Source organism: Siphateles boraxobius, unplaced genomic scaffold, assembly GCF_051911475.1.
Source record: "Siphateles boraxobius isolate OS27281-9 unplaced genomic scaffold, OSU_SipBor_1 9, whole genome shotgun sequence".
NCBI lineage: Eukaryota > Metazoa > Chordata > Actinopteri > Cypriniformes > Leuciscidae > Siphateles > Siphateles boraxobius.
Window position 1 is genome coordinate 7,659,417 of NW_027509219.1, and position 19,944 is coordinate 7,679,360.

Genomic DNA, 19,944 nt, shown 5'->3' on the forward strand with positions numbered 1-19,944 from the left:
AATAATAATTAAAGCTGCAAGCAGCATTTAGCGGTGTTCAAGCAGTTAAGGGCTTGAACACCGCTAAATGCTGCTTGCAGCTTTAATTATTATTATTTTTTCTTTTACAGTGTAATTTGCTTAAATGTTGGGGGACTGGGAAGGGCCCTGAGAGGTATGTACTAAGTATATTATATTAATATTAATAAAATAATCCTCAAAAGAGCAAAGAAAATATATTTAAAGGGTGCATATCTCAAAAAATTATATGACATTTTTATGTACTGTATGTTCCTCTACATGTGGTTACAATGTACAGAATGCAAAATATTCTGTGATCTTTCCTCTTCTGTAAGTGCAGCAAGACATGCTCACACACACACACTCCTACTTACATCAACATTTCATGTCGTGAAAATACTGGCTCAAACCAAATAATTATCTTAATAATGCACTGTTGTACGCATATGAGTAAATTAAAATAAATCAGATATATCCAAGGAATTACCAGACCAAGATTCAGATTTACTAAACGGGGCAAATTAGCATGAGAGAGCAAGTCCAAAAAAGCACCGCTGGGAATGGAAACTTCTGCACGTGATCTACTGACGACGTACAAATTAAAGAACACAGACGGAGCTGGATCATTTCCATAATGACGAACGCAATCTACCAAGAGCAGCAGAAATTAGCGTCTGGTTTAAGACATACTTTGTTTGAGCGGTAAATAATGGCGCAAATACCAGTAAATTGACTAGCACATACCTTGACCCACATACCTTTGTGAGGTAGTTATTGCATTCTTTTATTGTTTAAGCAACAACACTACAGAAAGGAGTTTCTCTTGTTGAAACATTTGCGCATTACACGTTGAATCCACATGCACCAGATGTGGCCCGGATCTGGGCCGACACAATGTTGCTGTATGTGAACGTTTTTTTAGTTGTTTGTAATTTGAGCACAGATTAAATGTATAATTTTAATAAGGTAAAAATGGTATGAATATAGATGGCTGGTGATAAATCTATTATATCTAAGCTGTCCCAGTTTTTTTATTCATACTTCATTTATATTTGCTGTTAAAACAGTGTTGATGTTAAATAACTCATGTTAAGCTCTATGCGTGTGTCTGAACGGAAAAAAGGAGATGAGCGGCACGGAAGGAAGTTCACCCAAAAATGAAAATTATCCCAATGATTTACTCACCCTCAAGCCATTTTAGGTGTATATGACTATCTATCTATCTTCTTTTACACAAACACAATCGGCGTTATAAAAAATATATCATTGCTCTCCCAAGCTTTATAATGGGAGTGAATAGTGGTCCTGATTTTGAAGTCCAAAAAAGTGGATCCATCCAAAATAACTAGCTTCTGGCAAACAGCCTACACAAGTCGAACTATGCCAAAAGAGTAAACCCTGATGCAATGTATGACGTAGGAGTAGCGTAAGCTTTAACACCCCTCTTGGTTCAAACAAATAGGGCTGGGCAACAAAATTCTCTTCTCCTATATCGAAATCCTCTGACATTTCTCTATAAAGAAAATCTTGTTTTAGACCTCTAATTCATGTTTTGTTATGCTCTATCCTCTGTGCTTCCGCGTTCGTCAGTACGTCATGCGTCAGGTCAGGGGTTACTCTTTTACCGTATATCGATGTGCACGGCCATCTGTTGCAAGCTAATTATTTTAGTTTATGAAGTTTATTCGTTTTTTTCGTTTAGTTTAATAATGGGGGCAACATCCCAATATGGCGCTGACATATTGTGCTGATTTGGGTGCTGATTCTGTGCAGTAGTGAACGCGGGACCAGAGTCTGCGCAGTAGTCAGCATGACGTGGAGCCACGGTATCACGGCCCCGCCCTCGATCGAGACGCTTTGGCTACACTTTTCAGGACTTGTGTGGCATGCTTGGGTAGAACTATCACCTCTACCACTAAGGACTGCTTTATAAATAATCTTCCCGATTAGTAACAACTCCTCAGCAAATTTTACAACTGCATTCTTGCCAAACTCCTGCTGTATAGGCTTGCTGCTTCAAAATTAAAAAACCTGTGTAACCGATTTTTAGCAGCAAAACCCGTTACGTTACTTGCTCACTGCGGCACCGCACCCTACCATCGTTTTAATTGTTTTATAGTAATAAAAATCATTTAGTTAAGTTAGAGAACAGACACTACAATTAAAAACTGAACAAGTCTGCTCAATTCAGCTTGAGCTGAATAAGAGTCAGATTTCACCTCAGTTCACCTCACTCTTTTGACTGACAAGATGGCTGAAAATTTAAAAGCGCCTATTCAAGAGAGTTTTTCATTGTACTGTTTTGTTGTTGTGTTTTTCATTAAGAATAATAATTAAACCCATCATTCAAGCAATTGAATTTGAAAGCGAAAGTAAAATGCGCATGACAGCACAGGCATTCATGGTGCGTGTCCACTGGCGCGAAGCGAGCGGAGCAGAGTCGAGCTTCCATAGGGAATTAATTGAAAATGCTCGCTCTGTGTCAGTGGACAATTTAAATTCAAGGTGGAAAAAGGGAGACAAACTTTGTCACCCCCCCAAACCCCCTCGGTGACACCTGTATTACTGGTGTTGTCAAATGTTGATTAACCGGTAGGAACATTTTCACAGTCACATCCATACTGCTGTATGAACAAAACCGCATTGGACAGACAGTTGTCGGCCACGTCATATAATGCAAGAGCCACACCGAATGGCAAGGCCATGCACAGATATTTTGAGCGGCAGGTGCTTAAGTGAAAACCCCTTTTATAATGATTTATAAAAAGTAAAAGTTACATATTGTTGATTATCTTTTAACAAATAACATTATTTAACCCTATAGGGCTGTTATACCAATTAAATGAAATTAACAAAATCCATCTTAGTGCTGGGCGGTATATCAAGTTTGTACGATATATCGATTTTTTTTTTTTAAACGATATGGAATGAGGCAATACCGTTTATATCGATACAGTAGTTTTGATACGAGCACATCTGTAAAATAGCGGAGGACGCAGTGTGAAAGCACTGCAGTGAAAGTACATAGTACAATTTGTCCTAAACATGACACAAGCTTATATTAAGCGCTTCAAAATAACTGGTAAGATATAGTTAACAAGTTTAAAGCAGCTTGCCCTGTCAGATGCTCTGACAGATAACTTAACGTTACTGTTGCTGACTGACAGATAAATACTTGCGCTGTTTAATGCGTTTGAGATGTGGTGCAGGTATATTCTCCATCTGTAAATTTTAGAAAGTCAAAAAAAATTGTCCATTTCACTGTCAGGAGAGGACGAGCATTCTGAAAGTGAATCTCCACTAAAATTCAATCTTCCCTGAATGAGCGCAGCCGCGCGCATGCGCACCAAACAAACGGAGCACAATAGAATAGTAGCGCAATAATTCGGACTAAAATATATTGCTATAATATTTATTGTTAAGACAATAAATGTGCCACATGTGGAATTTTAAACCTACAAGTATATATTTTATGAAAGTAACCATTATAATGGGGTCATCAAATGCAGGCTAATATAAGTAGTTTGTACTTTTGTTATTGTTTATATTTTCATTTTTAGTTTAGCCTTTAGATATATATCGTATATCGCCATTTAACCAAAAAATACCGAGATATGATTTTTTGGCCATATCGCCCAGCCCTAATCCATCTTACCATTTAATATCCATTTATACTGCAATTACAATTTCCCAAATACTGTTGAGAGATTAATGTTCTAAATATTACATTTAGAAAATAGAAATATGTTTAGGGATATGACTTAGGGAAAATTAAATACAATTATATATGAAACTAAATCCGCCAGTAGGCGACAACAAGACGTAATAAATGAAGCATAGAATCATTAATTCAACCATTTCGTTCAAACCGGCTTATTCATCAATGAAAGCAGCAAGTGTCCAGTGAATTTCTGAACGGGTCATTGAATCATTGACTCACCCGATACATTCAAAAACGGTGGAATCATTCAAAAATGAAACACAGATGTGTGTTGCTAGGAGACCCTTTCTGCTTTGTTTGGAACTATTTTCCTATTCAAATGCACTCGGTTACAAAGCATTTAAAGCCGTTACTGGTTATTTAAAATATCTGATGGATGTACTCCCACCTCTATTAGACATTTATTGAATAAAAATTCTCAGTGTAACGAACATCGCCATATTTGATAGTGTTGCCATGGTTACCAAACAGAAAATAGAAAGTAGAGTGCATATAACTACAAGCTCAAAACATATGAGCAGGCCAAGTCACTACAAAGTCCTGTCAAGTAATTTGAATGGAGCAAAGCACGTCTTTTAAGACTTGCAGCCACCTCAAGCGTGATATCGTACAGAATCAATTTTAGATTTATGCCAAATATGTGAAAGCCAAATACAGTGCTGCTGCCCTTCATCACAGCAAATCCAGAATCACAACAATCAGTAAAAAAATAAAAAAAGTCTAAAACTGCTTTCCAGACAAGTTTAACAGTACCTATCGGTTTGAATAAATTATGAGGATGAAGTTGAAATTCAAATCACCAACTCTCATAGAAAGCAGTTTTGACAAAACATCTGAGTCCTAACCATGTATAGTTTGGTGGACATTCATAATTTCTCACCAAGTTTATCCGATGACGTAATAATGTCGGTGGGAACGCATGAATCCAGATCAGCATCCATAATCCCAAGAGGGTCCAGCTGAGCCACATGGTGACCACGTATCTACAGGAGACAAGGGGTCGCCCCACAAACATGGGAGCCGAACGCAAAACCACCCACAAGGAAAAGATACAGAAGGGGGAGAAAGAAGGTACAGAAGAGAAAGTGCAGCAAGAGCACAAGAAGATTGACATGATGTAGGATGTCGAAGATGAAATAAAGTGTCAGTGCAAAGGGGAATGGGGTATAAGAGTTGAAAACAGGGGAAAGTGTGAAATGGGAGAAAGAGGGACAGACAAAGGGAAGGAGAAAGCGACAATCACACAAAACAGGCTCATTAATATTGGTCTGTTGAGCTGTGGAAGACAGAAAACATTTCTCACCAACATGCTGGAACCCAGTAGCTACTGGGGTCTCGTCAAAATTTACACAACTGATGCCAAGTGGGTCAAGGTTTGCATTGTGATGCCCCATTACCTGGAAACAAGGCAACAGCAGTCACAAGACATGAGGAGTTCACCAAGCAGATCCCATGACTTTGAAATAGAGCCCATCCTTCCACAGTGTCACAAATATAAGATGCGAAACAATGCAACCAAAACGAGGTATTGCAAAATTTTAAAACAAATGGGACTATCTGCTAGAGGTCGACCGATATCTCAATTTTACAGATTAATTGGCACCAATAGTTGCTTTATGGAACTATCGTTATCAGGTAAATAAATGCTGATAGTTGCCATTCTGATCGTGGTTATTAAAAATAAAAACAAAAGAAGCTAAATTACACTGAACAAAATTATAAACGCAACACTTTTGTTTTTACCCCCATTTTTCATGAGCTGAACTCAAAGATCTAAGACCTTTTCTATGTACACAAAAGGTCTACTTCTCTTGAATATTGTTCACAAATCTGTCAAAATCTGTGTTAGTGAGCACTTCTTTTTTGTCGAGATAATCCATCAACCTCACAGGTGTGGCATATCAAGATGCTGATTAGACAGCATGATTATTGCACAGGTGTGCCTTAGGCTGGCCACAATAAAAGGCCATTCTAAAATGTGCAGTTTTACTGTAGGGGGTCCGGAAAACCAGCCAGTATCTGGTGTGACGACCATTTGCCTCACGCAGTGCAACACATCTCCTTTGCATAGAGTTGATCAGGTTGTTGATTGTGGCCTATGGAATGTTAGTCCACTTCTCTTCAATGTTTGTGCGAAGTTGCTGGATATTGGCAGGACCTGGAACACGCTGTCATAAACGCCAATCCAGAGCATCCCAAACATGCTCAATGGGTGTCGTGTCTGGTTTGCTATTTTATAATTACAAAAAGGCAAGACCTGAGTTTATTTTATTTCTATATACTTTTTTTCACATCTCTTTTGCATGTAGCCTACATAATTTTTATATTTCACATACCAATAAAAATAAAAACAAAATCATTAGTGTGAAGCACAACTATTTTCTTTTGATTTTGAAAATTCAAAACATTTCAAAACATTTGGTCATTATTGATCATTTCGTAATAAAGTTTTCATTCTTATTACTGATTTCAGAAACCATCAACTGATTAATCAGTTATTTGCCAGATTTTCCAGTTATTGTTATCAGCAAACTCAAATACCGGTCGACCTCTGCCATCTGCTTAGTGAATGTTCTCCTGTGACCTCAAATAGCGTCAAAGGCATCCATTTTTATTGTTTTTTTTTTTATTCAAAATGAACACTAAATGCATAGATCTCTTACCTTATTACAGGTTCAAGCTGCAAACTCATTCAAGGCAGCACTGAGATATCAATTTCAAGCCAATATTTTTAAGAATCAAAAGCACAGCGTTTTTAAAATCTCTGCGTACCTGATAGGCCCTGATGAGGGATTGGACTGCCAAATGGTCTTCCACCAGTTTCTCCACATTCGGTTGAGCCCCCACCAGAGACTGGGCTTGAGCAAGCCCGGCCAGACTCACCCCCAGTGGAGGAGGACTCTGGTAGGCTGTACCTGGAGGAGCACCAGCATTAGCATTCCTGAAGAAAATGTCCCAAGACTAGAGAACAGAAAAACAACAAGGATTTAGACTCTTTATTGTTGACAATTAAGTTGCAATCAATGACTAAACAGACACTGAATTGGATTTGACATTACTGAATCATTTTGAACAAGATCTAATGCAGCAAAGAAGAATGAACCCTTTAACATGGTACATAAGCCTGGACTGATCCACAGTGACTGTCCTTTTCCAATAGGTTTTAAAACAGTGTGAAGAAAAAACAAAACTCTTGGTTCATTTTTACCAAATGAAACATCTGGAATACATGAAGGGATTTATTTTGTTTTTGAATATGACCAATCTACAAAACATGTCAGATAATGCTGGTGCTGGCCAAGGCAAGCATCACTAGTACTTCTACTCATACTTAAGGTCAGGGACAAGAGACATTTCAATAAGTAGCTAATTTTTTTCTATATTTGAAAGCACATACATTTATCATTAAAATAACCCCCACAATTAGAACAGAGACAGTTTGCTACTTTGTGTGTTTAAAAGCCTCACCAATAGAATGTAATCTGGATGTCAACCATTCAAAGACAGTTCAAGTCAGTTAAAGGGGACATGACATGAGAAATCAAATTTGACTTTATCTTTTGACATATAAATGTCTTTGTACCCTTAAAACATCCTGCAAGTTTCATGGGTTAAATCTTCCTCTTCATAAACAAAGCATTTATTTAATCAAGCTACGAAAATGGCTCGTTTTAAGATTGTGGGATCTGTGATATCACGCAGGCAAACATATTTGCACACGACTGCCTAGAACTAGACGAATGAGGATACATCATCGCACATATCTGCAAAACAAACCGCTTTGTTTGTAAAAGATGGTTTTATCATTTCACCGCCCTACTGTTTACAAAGCGACCAATACAATTTGAACTATCCTCCTTCACACGGTCGCTTTGTAAACAGTAGGGCGGTACTTCTGCCGGGGACATCAAGCCTGACCTTTCAACGTGATGACGTAGTTCCCGACGCGTTGCAGATCAGCTCAATCCGAACAATTGTAGTTAAAAGGTATATATATATATATATATTTTTTTTTTTTTTGAAAATATGCTTAAATATGCTTGAAAAATTACCTATCGTTTCGCTAGATAAGACCCTCTTCCTCAGCTGCAATTGTGCACAGACTGTTGAAGCTGTTGAACTGCACTGATTTGGACTTCAAAACAGTGATTGCCATTGAAGTCCATTATTCGAAGAATAATCCAGAAATGTTTTCCTCAAAAAACTTAATTTCTCTTCCACTGAGGAGGGAAAGACATGGATGTCTTGGATGGCATTGAGGTGAATAAATTATTAGGAAATTTTCAATTTGAGGTGAACTAATCCTTTAAAAACATGAGCAAATGATAAACTTGTTTAATGACAAGCCTTAAAGTACCCCTTATGGTTTTCGAATATTCCCTTTCATGCACTGTGTATTATAGCGGTTTGTGAATGTAAACGTTCAGCAAAGTTGTAAAGTCAAAGTGCACAATAAATAAAGTTATTGTCTCCCAAAAGAAAGAATCGATTCTGAACCTTCTTAAGTTCAGAGACAGCACTTTCCCTCTGGCTATCAGATATCTGAATTTGCACTGACTGCTAGTGCTAGCATCATCTTATTAACTGTATGCACTGTGCACTTTCTTTGTCGTGGGGTATTGTCTTTTTGAATGTCTGTAGGGTTCTGGTCTAATGTCTTATTGTTGCTGGGGATTGTTGGTGTACATTGTTGGTGTACTTATGATGTCTGCCCTTTTGGTTATTTATGTCTGAGAGTTGTACCAAGTCAAATTCCTATCAACTTGTTGACATGGCAATAAATTATTGAATTGAATTGAATTGTTTGTATTTCGAATCCCAGTGCGTGATGGTTTTACATCACTAGAAAAAACATTTGCATAATGTCTGGCTATGTTGTACGTTGTCCACCCTTGACCAGCCCTCAAACACGTAATATTCCTGACGGCTGCTTTTTTGCTCAGAGGTCAACGCGGGATTCACAAAACGCTAGCTCTTGAAAGATGGGTCAGAACCCAGACATTTTGTAGATTTTGCTTTGTGAACACTTCAGAGACTCTGCATTTAGTTTGCAATGTCCTCACCTAGGTGACAACTAATTACTATGAACAGGTGTGTGTTGACATTGTGATTTGCAATTCAGGTGCAAAGTTACAAGACAAAAGCTCCAGATACGAAAGGTAAAACACAGGGTTTTGGCGAATGGATTTCCATGACAACCAGTAGTATGTGATTTTTAAATTTTACTAGTAAGTTTGATTTCCATTTGTCAGGAAACAGTCAATGGAATCAACAATAACAATTGTTCTTAACCTTGAGCAATTATATTTAATGTAAAAGCTTCTAATAAAACAAAAACAAACAATCTATCTTCATTTTGATGAACTGATGCTGATTCTTAAATGCCAAGATTGAGCTTTGAGTCCATTTTTCAGTTTTTCAATATAACTTGCTGAAATGTATCATGTAAGGGATCAGCAACAGCTAGGTGTGCATTACATGAGTTTAAAGCACAAAGTGGAGGCAAACAACAACCAGATGCAAAACTCATTAATATAGTTTAATGCACACCTAGCCGTGGATTATCTTGCTTATACCATGGTCACTTGATAACACTAAAAAGTTAAAGCTGTTATTTGCAGCTTCCATTTAATTGGAAGGGTTAAAAAAGACAGTTATTTTTGTCAGCCATGACTCGTTAGATCTAGCTTGAAAATCAGAAACGGAGATAAAGTGTGGTGTTATCCAGAGAAAGACAGAGATAGAGTATTCCCAGGGTCTAATGTTTCCCAGATTTACATGAAACAATGAACATATTCTATGTTCCCCAGTTCAATGGTTTGTTAACACACATTAACTATGGTTGCGTTCACACTTTTAGTTCGGTTCGCTTGTTCTGGACAATATCTGCTGCGAGGAGACACGGTTCTGCCTGTACAGAACTCTGATGGGTGAAATCGCAACTATGACGAGAAAAAAACAGGCAAGCGTGAGCATTCTGTCCTTTTTAGGGTTTCATCTTCCTGTTGTATGTTCGTTTACATGTCTTTGGTCCGTGCTGCATTCAAATATCATTCAAACCACACAAGAGTTATTTTGGAAGTGGAATCTGACTCATCTCCAGGGTTCAGATGGCAACGTTCACACTGAACGTTCAAATGAACCACACTAACAGAGCAGGGTTCATTTAATTCAAATCAAACATGCCAAGTGTGAACACACTTTTAAAAGGTCAAGACTCCTTTTCCCAGGGCCCTATCAACTTAAAAAAAAAAATCCAATACTAACCATAACCTAAGGAAGCAATGATCTTTTGTGATTCCTAGAGTTGGGGTACTCAAACTCGGACACGAGTCCAATTTTGAATGAACTCGGACTTGTCACGCACTCAGATGAATTTGTACTCGGACTTGACACAGACTCGGACATTTTTGACTCGGAAAAATGTCCGAGTCCAGTTGAGACTGGGCACTGGAGGACACAATGGCCCAGTCCCAATTCGCATACTATCTGTCCTAAATAGTATTCGAAAATAGAATTAGTACATCCCAAATCGCAGTATGTTGAAATGAGTGTTCCAAAGATACCCGGATGGTCTACTATTTCCGGTCAAAATCCGAAGTGCAGATCGATGCACACTCTAAAGGCTAATATTGCTCACAACCCATCGTGCGTTGGACAAGGATTCGGTTAGAAATACAAACACGAGTGAAAAGCGTTTAAAAAAAACTACAGACATGGAGGACGCACGAGTCCAGCGGTTATGTAGAGAGGTTTAGATTAAGGGCGAAATGTATTTATTCAACGTTGTCTACATTATATTGCATCTGCAGCAGCATTGTGAACTTTGTTAAGATATCTTTAGCCATTACCTTTTAAATGCATCATTATATTCAAATTGCAAACAAATGAGGAGAGTCTCCGCATGAAAGACCCACGACTGGCAGATGAACGTGCTCTCCGAAACGGTAGGAAATCAAATTAAATTGAATGGAGGATTTTAACTGTGACAAGATTATTGACAGGGCAGTTTACGGTGACAGGATGCACGCAACAGTTCTGTCCGTTAAAGATGACGTGATAGTATGTCCCAAATCTTGCCTACTCTTTTGCTACACACTCAAAAGCATGTACTTTTTCTCCACAAAAAGAGTGAATACTTTTAGGTCGTAGTATAAGTAGGCGAATTGGGACTGGGCCAATATTATTCAAAAACGAAACAAAACTACTTGTGTTGTTTCCGCGTTTAGCATTAGCCAATCACAGACATGTATATTAAGCGCATGAAAACAGTGGCAAATCAGATGCATTTTAGACAGTGTTGCCAGATTGGGCGGTTTTGCATTTGATTGTGCGGGTAAAAATTGGTTTGGGCGGGTGGACAAAATTGGGGCGGGTTTGGGATCAGTTTGGCAGTTTTCAAAAAAATGATAGGCTAATTATTTAACATACCTAACACAACCCAAACAGAAACAGCCTAACTTACAACTAATCAAATGTGTATGCCATTCCCTGGACATTGTAGCTCACAAGGCAATGCAGCAGCTCCCTAGCAATATTGACTACATGATCAGGGAGACTTACAACTGGTTTGCACATTCATCTAAGCGTCAGAATGACTACCGAACTCTTAATGAGACGGTTAACAGTGGAGGATGTCCTTTGAAAATGCATTCTCCAAGTTCCACCCCCTGGTTAGTTACAGCAGATTGCATTGACAGAATTCTTGATCAAGAAGATGCACTTCCTTTACATTTCAGTGTAGCAGCAAGCTTTGAACACTGCTATGCTGCACGGCTTCTGAGTGAAATGTACAAAGACAAGACCAACAGCATTTACCTGCATTTTCTCCATCCTTTAATGCTGGAAATCCAAGCGGTCAACAAGTGTTTTCAGTTAGAGACCGCTGATAGCCTTGCAGTTTTCCGGGACCTCAAACGGCTGTACATGTCAGCACTGAGACGTATAATCAAGCCGAGCATTTTCCGTATGAATAATGAACAACAACTCATGGACTTGGACCTAAAATCTTCCAGTATATACCTCTCACCCAAAGATGCTGACCTGGGGACCACATTCAGTCAGAAGTTGGAGGCGAGCACTCGGGTCACCTGAGAAAAAGCAGGTAGTCTTAACACGCTATGAACTCATTGTCCAGTATCAAACGTTAATAGTTCTAAAACGTTGCATTCAGATCAGATGTGTTCTTCAGCATCCTGTCAAGTTACAACCGATAGCCTGTTACTGTTCTGCATTTAAAGGTAAGATATCTCGCTCCCTCTTTCACACACACATACACTCGTTTATCAGGAGTAAAATAGTAATAGTACTACTAATAATAATAATTTAAATATATAATATAATTTAAATACATAGCCTATATACTTTATTAAATATAATAAAATAAACATTGGGTATTTATTAAATTATCGCAAAACATTTTAAATCTACACTGTGAAATTGCATTGTGTGTTTGGTCGCATTTTAGTCATATTTGCTAATTCTCCTTAATTATTGCCCCGTTTTGATCCGTTTAGCTGGGAAATTTATTTATTTTATTTTGTTTTAAGGAGATCTAAATGGTGCTTATCAACCTTGAATGACATGGCAATTAAATTATATCACATTATTTTGTCAGTAAAATTTTGGGCGTTTTTTTCTTGGAGTGGGCGGGTTTTGGTGAGCTTTTGGGCTGGAAATCACCATCCCAATCTGGCAACACTAATTTTAGAGTCGCACATGCGGAGAATTCGCTTAAAATGTATGTTCAGAATCAGCACTAGCTTTATCCTTTCGCAAATCCCCTCATAAACAAAGTCTAGACTTGATATAAATGAGAGATTCACTGTACAGTGTGGACAACTTCAATGTTTATGACAAGAGTTTTAGGGAGAGTGCAGAACGCGGTAAGTAAGAGATGGCTTAAAGGAAGCGCAATTGACATCTAAATGATAGTTTTGTTTTTCGTGCTTCTAGAGGACCAGTGGTTACGTAATTATAAACAGTGATAAATGCAATGATTTTTGTTACATTTACACTTTAGTCATAAGTTTACATACACCTTTCAGAATCTCCACAATGTAATTTTTATTTATTTATTAATAAGATCATAAAAACATTGTTTCTATTTAGTACTGCACTGAAAAAGCGTTTTCACATAACAAATGTTAAAGAGCCTAGTCCATAAGACAAAATACAAGACAAATTACTTGATTTTAATATTGTGTGTCATTACCTGAATGATCCACAACTGTTTTTTTGTTTTGTTTTGTAATGGTCGTTCATGAGGAAAAATCCTCCAGCTCCTGCTTTTCCAGCATATTCTGCATATTTGACTCCTTACTAGCAGTGACTATGATTGTGAGATCCATCTTTTCGCACTGGTGACAACTGAGAGACTCATACACAACTATTACAAACCCTGCAAACATTTAGTGATGCTCAAGAAGTCCATTAAGGATGGAACTGGATGTAAATTGTTCTTATTTTGTTGAAAAATTATATTCATTTAGTCCTGCCCTTCAGAGGCTAAAAAGGATATTAGCATGTAAAACAAAATAAGAAAAATTTAAACATCACCATTATCTTGCTAAAAAGTTTACCCCGCCTCTTGATGCATCGTGTTGCATTCTTGAGCATTACCTTGCAGATTCTGAAAGATGTACAATAGGTAAACGACAAACGTAGGACTTTGACTATACATTGCAATCATTTTGTAAAGTTTAAAATATTAATTTAAGAGTTCAGTGTTGGGACTGTTTGCCGGAATTTGATTGACAGGCGATCTGACCAATCATAAATGTAGATACCCACCATTTTTGTCTGACAAACCAAATCATACCAGTTAGTAGATTAAAGTCAGTGGACTTAAACTTGAAAATGGTGTGTATTGATTTCTTTCATTCATTCATTGATTTTCACGGAATGGCTTGTCGGACATAGCAACAGTAACTAAGAGGGGCGGGTCTTTGTGAAAGGTCGATTTCAAATCATTTAAATCTTTGTGGACTCGGCCGGACTCGACTCGGACATTAAGGACTCGGACTCAAGTCCGACTCGGCCCTCTTTAGACTCGGACTCGATTGTTAAGAACTTGGACTCGACTCAGAGTCGAAAGAGGTGGACTCAGACCCAACACTAGTGATTCCATTACTCAAACCATTTGCTTAGTTCCCTCAAGTCTTGGCCTCTTACTGAATATTGAGAACCATGCAGCAATGCATGGGAACAGAAAACACATTTGACGAGTTCCCACAATAACCAATGTCATATTAAGCAAATACAGAGCTTGGGAACATTTCTTTTCTGGTTACCACATTGTTAAAAAAAAACAAAAAAACACATCTTGCCACAAGATTTTTTTTTCTTTAAAGGCAACAGCAAGGCCGGCGCTATGGGCGGGCCTTAGGGGGCCGGGCCCGCCTAGAGAGCTCCTGTGCCCCCCCTCCATCCAATTTGCATTTAATAAATTATTTTAATAATAATAATAATAATTTACGTGCAGTATTTATATATTTATTGATGTGTATTTAAGTGCAATGTTTGACTCATAGGCTAATCTTATAAAAAAAAACTCCCGGAAGTTTGACTGATTGTTTACAAAAAAGGGGTTTCCCGCTGAGCCGCTCTGACCGCAGCATCTCGGTAAAGTTATAGCGACGCGACGTGCTCGAATTTGCCTATTCAGAAACGAATGGAAAGAGAAACTCATGAGATTACGATCCCAAAAACGTCGACTTCAGCTGTATTAAGAACGTGAGTAGGCCAGTTGGTTTTATTACTCTTCGTAAGTTGCACCAGACGTGGTGTAAATTATGCATTTGACACTGATATGCAATATGTGTGTGAGTGTGTCGTAGTTGATTATGCATGGTTGATTTAATACTTAACTTGAGATTTGTGACTATTTGGCTGTTATTATAGGAAGTTGGCTTATAGCATGCTGTGTTCACGGAACAATGCAGACAAGGTTCATTAGTTAACATTAGTTAATGACTAACATGAACTAACCATGAGCGATACATTTGTTACTGTATTTGTTAATGTTAGTTAATAAAAATACAGCTGTTCATTGTTTGTTCATGTTAGTTAACAGCCTATAGGCTATAACTGTAACATGATATCTCATGATAGCCGAAATATGATTGGGCAATAGGCTAATTATAGTTAGGATATTGAAATCGCTGTGAAACTGTTGTAGCTAGTGTTGCCACCCGTCCCGGTTTTTCCGGGATTGTTCTTCTTTTTAACAACCTGTCCCGGGAAATTTATAAACTCTCCCTGATATACAAAAGGCTCATAAGAATTATGATATACAAAAGGCTCAAAAAAAATTCAAAAGGCTATGTGAATATGTCCCGGTTTTCGAAAGGCTACAAGGAATATGTCCCGGTTTTCGAAAGTCTACGACGTGAATATACGTTCAAACAGCGCGCACGGCAGAGAGGTAGAGAGCGCGAGACCGAGACCTTGCGTGCATGAAGCGCATGTAAGCGCACCCCCCCCACAATTGATTTGTTTGTCATAATTAGGCCCCCCCAAGAATATTAAATGCCCGTCCATTGATTTGTTTCTGCCGCCGGCTCTGGGCAACAGTGGTTGTCATCAGTTCACATAAAAAGCATGATCGCATAAAACTGTTTTTAAATGCTTATTTCATTAACTGATATAAAATTAATTTTCCACCTGAATATTATACTGATAACCACCATAACACAGGTGGGAAGAGAGACACATGATGAATTGAGTTTGTCACAAGTAGCCTTTCCACAAGCTGGGATATATACTATAGAAGTTACAGAGTCTCATACACACAAATACAAAACTCCCCCATGGTAACCAATTTAACACTAAAATAATGCAATAAACATTTAAACAACATAAGATGTAACATAAAACCCTAATGTTCATATTAATAACAAAATCTAACAAGAAAAAAATAATTAAATCTGGGGAACACAGAACCCTGGAAACATACAGTATAGGAATGACCCGGTGTATTTCCTGCATCTGTTCCGTACTTTGTCTCTCTACTAACGATGAAGCTGAGAGTTTTAATAGCGATGTTACCACCTTATTACAGAGTAATATAAAGTAGCGATTCAAAGTCGTGGGGCAGTGTGGACAAGTTTCTGTGTCGCTAAATATTTGTGTGTGCACTTCAAGAATGGCTGCACAATATATCTAAATAATCGCAAATGTATATCACGATATGCACACTGCAATGGCTTGCGATATCTGAATGAGTTTAAAAGTAGGGCTGGGTAAAAAAAATATGGATTTCTCGATTTTAATCGATTCAATTCTACGATCCGATATCAATTCTAATGATCCGATATCAATTCTAATATCTCAAATATCGATTAGACTATCGTGTTTTCAGTTGATGAATGAACTGAACATTGTTACTTTTGATATGAATTAAAGATGCGTGCTACAAAGCACAAAGTTGTAGAATTCAAATTAAAGTTCCATTTTATTAAGAAATTGAAAAATAAATACAGATTTGAGATTTCGCGCCGTTTAATGTGACGTGAAAGATCACTGTAGCACAGCTCAATTCAAGAGAAGCGGGAGTACACGTGAACTGATTATCACTTCCGCTTTAATACTAGTTAAAGCGCAAACAAACATGAATGAACATCTGAAGGTAGGGCTTTGTTAAAAGAAAGAGTACAACTTTCCAAAATCCGTATCCCGCCACATGTAATCGCTCAGTGTTCAAACCACGTAAAGACGTCAATAAAAACAGCTTGTAAACAATGTCACATTTACCCAAAAAAAAAATCTTATTCGGTAACCAAACCAGTGTTACAGGGCTTAAATTTCGCCATGAAATTGCTGTATTGCGCATAATTTTACTCATTCCCGCATCACTTTACTGATACACCCAAAGTGCGTGCACAAAGCCACATCTCAGTATTAAATTGAGTTATTTTTCATTGCTTATTGTGCTTAAACAGTCAAATACACACAAAATAAATGTCAAAATGCCAGCGATGCCAAAATATGAGATAATATTAAAAATATCTATATGGCAGTTCTTCCCCCATTGTATTAATGTCAAATTTGTGGCCAGTGAAAATGTCGAGTGGCTAGTAGCTTTGGAAAACCACTAGCCACAGCGGCTGGTGAGCAAAAATAAAAGGAAGAAAAGTTAGTCAAGTAATAAGCAAAATATTTATCATAATGCACTTTATATAACATTAAAAATAATGCCAGAAAGATATCAGTTCTGCTGTTATTCATAAATACCAGTTGTGATGTTGTACAATGAGGGCGTCATTGATTGCCATGTTGCTGGAATTAGAGTAATCAGTGTCAATGTGTAGTGAACCAGCGTCCTTACCAGTGCCAAAATTCATGTACTCGATATACTGATTGAGACGAACCCTGTGACATTCAACATTAAGTTCCATTTGTGACTGGATTCTGTGGGCTCTGTCATCATAGGGCACTGCATGGTATTTGCCATGTTAAAGAGAGTAAGTTGTGTGGGTTATTGTTGCTAAAGTTATAACCACTAGTAAGAAGGGTATGCGGTTAACAAAGGTTCCCTCTCAAAACACTCCATATTGCTGGTCGTTGCCATTGAAAAGATGAAGCAAATGTTTCAGCTACACACTGGTATGCGAGTATTTTTTTTAAATACACATACTATACATGAAATTGAAAACAGTATACCAGTTCATCCAGCACTATGACGAAATATATTCAAACAATAAAATATGAAAACTAGTAGGGGTGTGATGAGAATGTTTTTAATAATCTTGTAATGAATGTCATTCGAGTTCTACTTTATGAGTATAATTTATCAAATGCATTGAAAGACAACAATATACAAGCACTGTAAAAGGTTTTGCCACAGATTCAACTGACTGGCTGTTCTCCTGATTTCACATGAGTCTCTTCAGACTAGGGCTGGGCGGTATATCGAGTTTGTACAATATATCAATATATTTTTTTCCCCACGATATGGAATGAGGCAATACCGTTTATATCGATACAGTAGTTTGATACGAACACATCTGAAAAATAGTGGAGTAAGTTACGCAGTGTGAGATCCTGCAGTGAAAGAACAGTACAATTTGTCCTAAACATGACACAAGCTTATTAAGCACTTCAAAATAACTGGTAAGATAGTTAACAAGTTTAAAGCAGCTTGCCCTGTCAGATGCTCGGACAGATAGCCTGCTGTTAGTGACTGAAAGATAAATACTGGCGCTGTTTAATGCGTTTGAGACGTGGTGCTTTCCTCTGTGCTTAACTTACATTTCACAGGTATATTCTCCATCTGTAAATGTTCAAACAAATCAAACAAATATGTCTATTTCACTGTCAGGAGAGGACGAGCTTCTGCAAATGAATCTCCGCTAAAATTCAAGCTTCCGTGAATGAGCGCCGCCGCGCGCATGCGCGCCAAACAGACGAGCACAATAGAACAGTAGCGCAATAATTCTGACTAAAATACATATTACTAAAATATTTGTTGTTGGAGACAATAAATGTGCCATATGTGGAAACCCTCATGTGGTGTTCGGGTCAATTTGACCCGGAGAAGATTTTCTTTTTCCCGAAAATACTAGTTAATGTTATCGCTTTGGACTGAAATTTAGTGAGTTTGTTCCCAAACGGTATAACTAAATCTAATTTTTTTGTTGAAAGAAAGATTCTTTTGAAGCCGGGTCACTGCAGTCACGGGCAGTTGTGTGTGTGTGTGTGTGTGTGTGTGTGTGTGTGTGTGTGTGTGTGTGTGTGTGGTAATATCAGATGAATAAATGTATATTAGATGCAGGTTAGGGTAGGATCAAATTTCTCTCTGTGGAAAATAATGTGTGTAATACTCAAAAAAGTTTGTGTGTTTTAATGTGTGTGTGTCTGGGTAGCGTGTGTATAAATGTATCGATACATGCACAGGTCCAAGGGCTCGATGTTTGCAAGCACACATGCTCATATGTGTACATGAAAATAATGAACATGCTCCTGAAAACTAAATTGTTCTGTTATTTTCAGTCTCTCCCATTCACTTTCAATGGTCGGCCATTGTGACCATTTTTGACCATGGCTACTCTCAGATAAATGAGGCCCACGATTAATCAGATGCAAACAGAAATATAAAACCAGTCCTAATTGAAAGAGAACAAGTTGACAAAAAGATTGATTCCAAGATTGGGTGAAAATATGGTATAATGAGTGATTTATAAGCTATTTTTTATAGGCCGGTCATTTTTGACCGGGAACACCACAAGTGTGACTATGTGCCATATTTTTTACAAAACTAAAGTTTCAAAACAAAATTCCTGGTGAAAATTTTAAGTTGACTAGTGTGATCAACAATGCCAGATTTTTTTCAGATTTTATTTAATATTTCCAAAATTATTCAATTTTTTTTACAAAATTACTCAAAAAATAAAATGCCTACTCTCAAATAAATGAGGCCTATGATTATTCAGATGCAAATCAAAATATAAAACCAGTCCTAATTGAAAGAGAACATGTTGACAAAAAGATTGAATCCAAGATTGGGTGAAAATATGGTATAATGAGTGATTTATTAGCTATTTTTTATAGGCCGGTCATTTTTGACCAGGAACACCACAAGTGTGACTATGTGCCATATTTTTTACAAAACAAAAGTTTCAAAACAAAATTCCTGGTGAAAATTTTAAGTTGACTAGTGTGATCAACAATAGAAAAACGTAAAAAGTACCGAGATATATATCGTATATCGCCATTTAACCAAAAAATACCGAGATATGAATTTTTGGCCATATCGCCCAGCGGCGAGCCCTACTTCAGACCTTACTGTACATGAATTATGAGCTTCCAGAATTTTGATTGAGATTGTGTGACCTCTTAATTTAACTCCTTTCCAGAAAATGAACATAGAAATAAAAACAGTAAAAATAAATAACAGTTTTCTTAGTCTTATTAAGTGCAAACAATAAGTGCAAGTGCAACCATAATCAAAGTACTCTCTCAGTATTCAAAGAGCAAAAAAGATACCAGAGCCACAACTAAACAGTCCAGAGATAGGTTTGATATTGAGAGTACTCTGTGAATAGGTTGTTTGCAGTCACGTGACTGTGTTGACGCGCAAAATTCAGATGGAGGGCAGGAAGTGAAGAACGCAATGGACGAGATGGAGGAAAGTCCGTACTGTACTACTTTAGACGCTATTACAAGAGAAATATATAAACAAAAAATCTAAACATATGTTGGACGTGATCCATTCGTTATTTAGA

At 37.5% G+C, this 19,944-nt stretch overlaps 1 protein-coding gene across 5 annotated transcripts in view; it reads right to left on the reverse strand.

Moving 5' to 3' along the window:
• Positions 1-19,944, reverse strand: part of ogdha (oxoglutarate dehydrogenase a) — a 71,618-nt gene that overhangs the window by 44,732 nt on the left and 6,942 nt on the right. For 2 of the 5 annotated variants that reach the window (XM_077223236.1, XM_077223235.1), the window contains exons 3-5: positions 6,494-6,682; positions 5,025-5,118; positions 4,602-4,704 (exon numbers count right to left, since the gene is read on the reverse strand). In XM_077223236.1, coding sequence (XP_077079351.1) covers positions 4,602-4,704; positions 5,025-5,030 — 109 coding nt within the window. In that variant the 5' untranslated portion in view covers positions 5,031-5,118; positions 6,494-6,682. The remainder of the gene's footprint in view (positions 1-4,601; positions 4,705-5,024; positions 5,119-6,493; positions 6,683-19,944) is intronic. The other 3 variants (XM_077223233.1, XM_077223232.1, XM_077223234.1) reach the window with 2 other exon arrangements.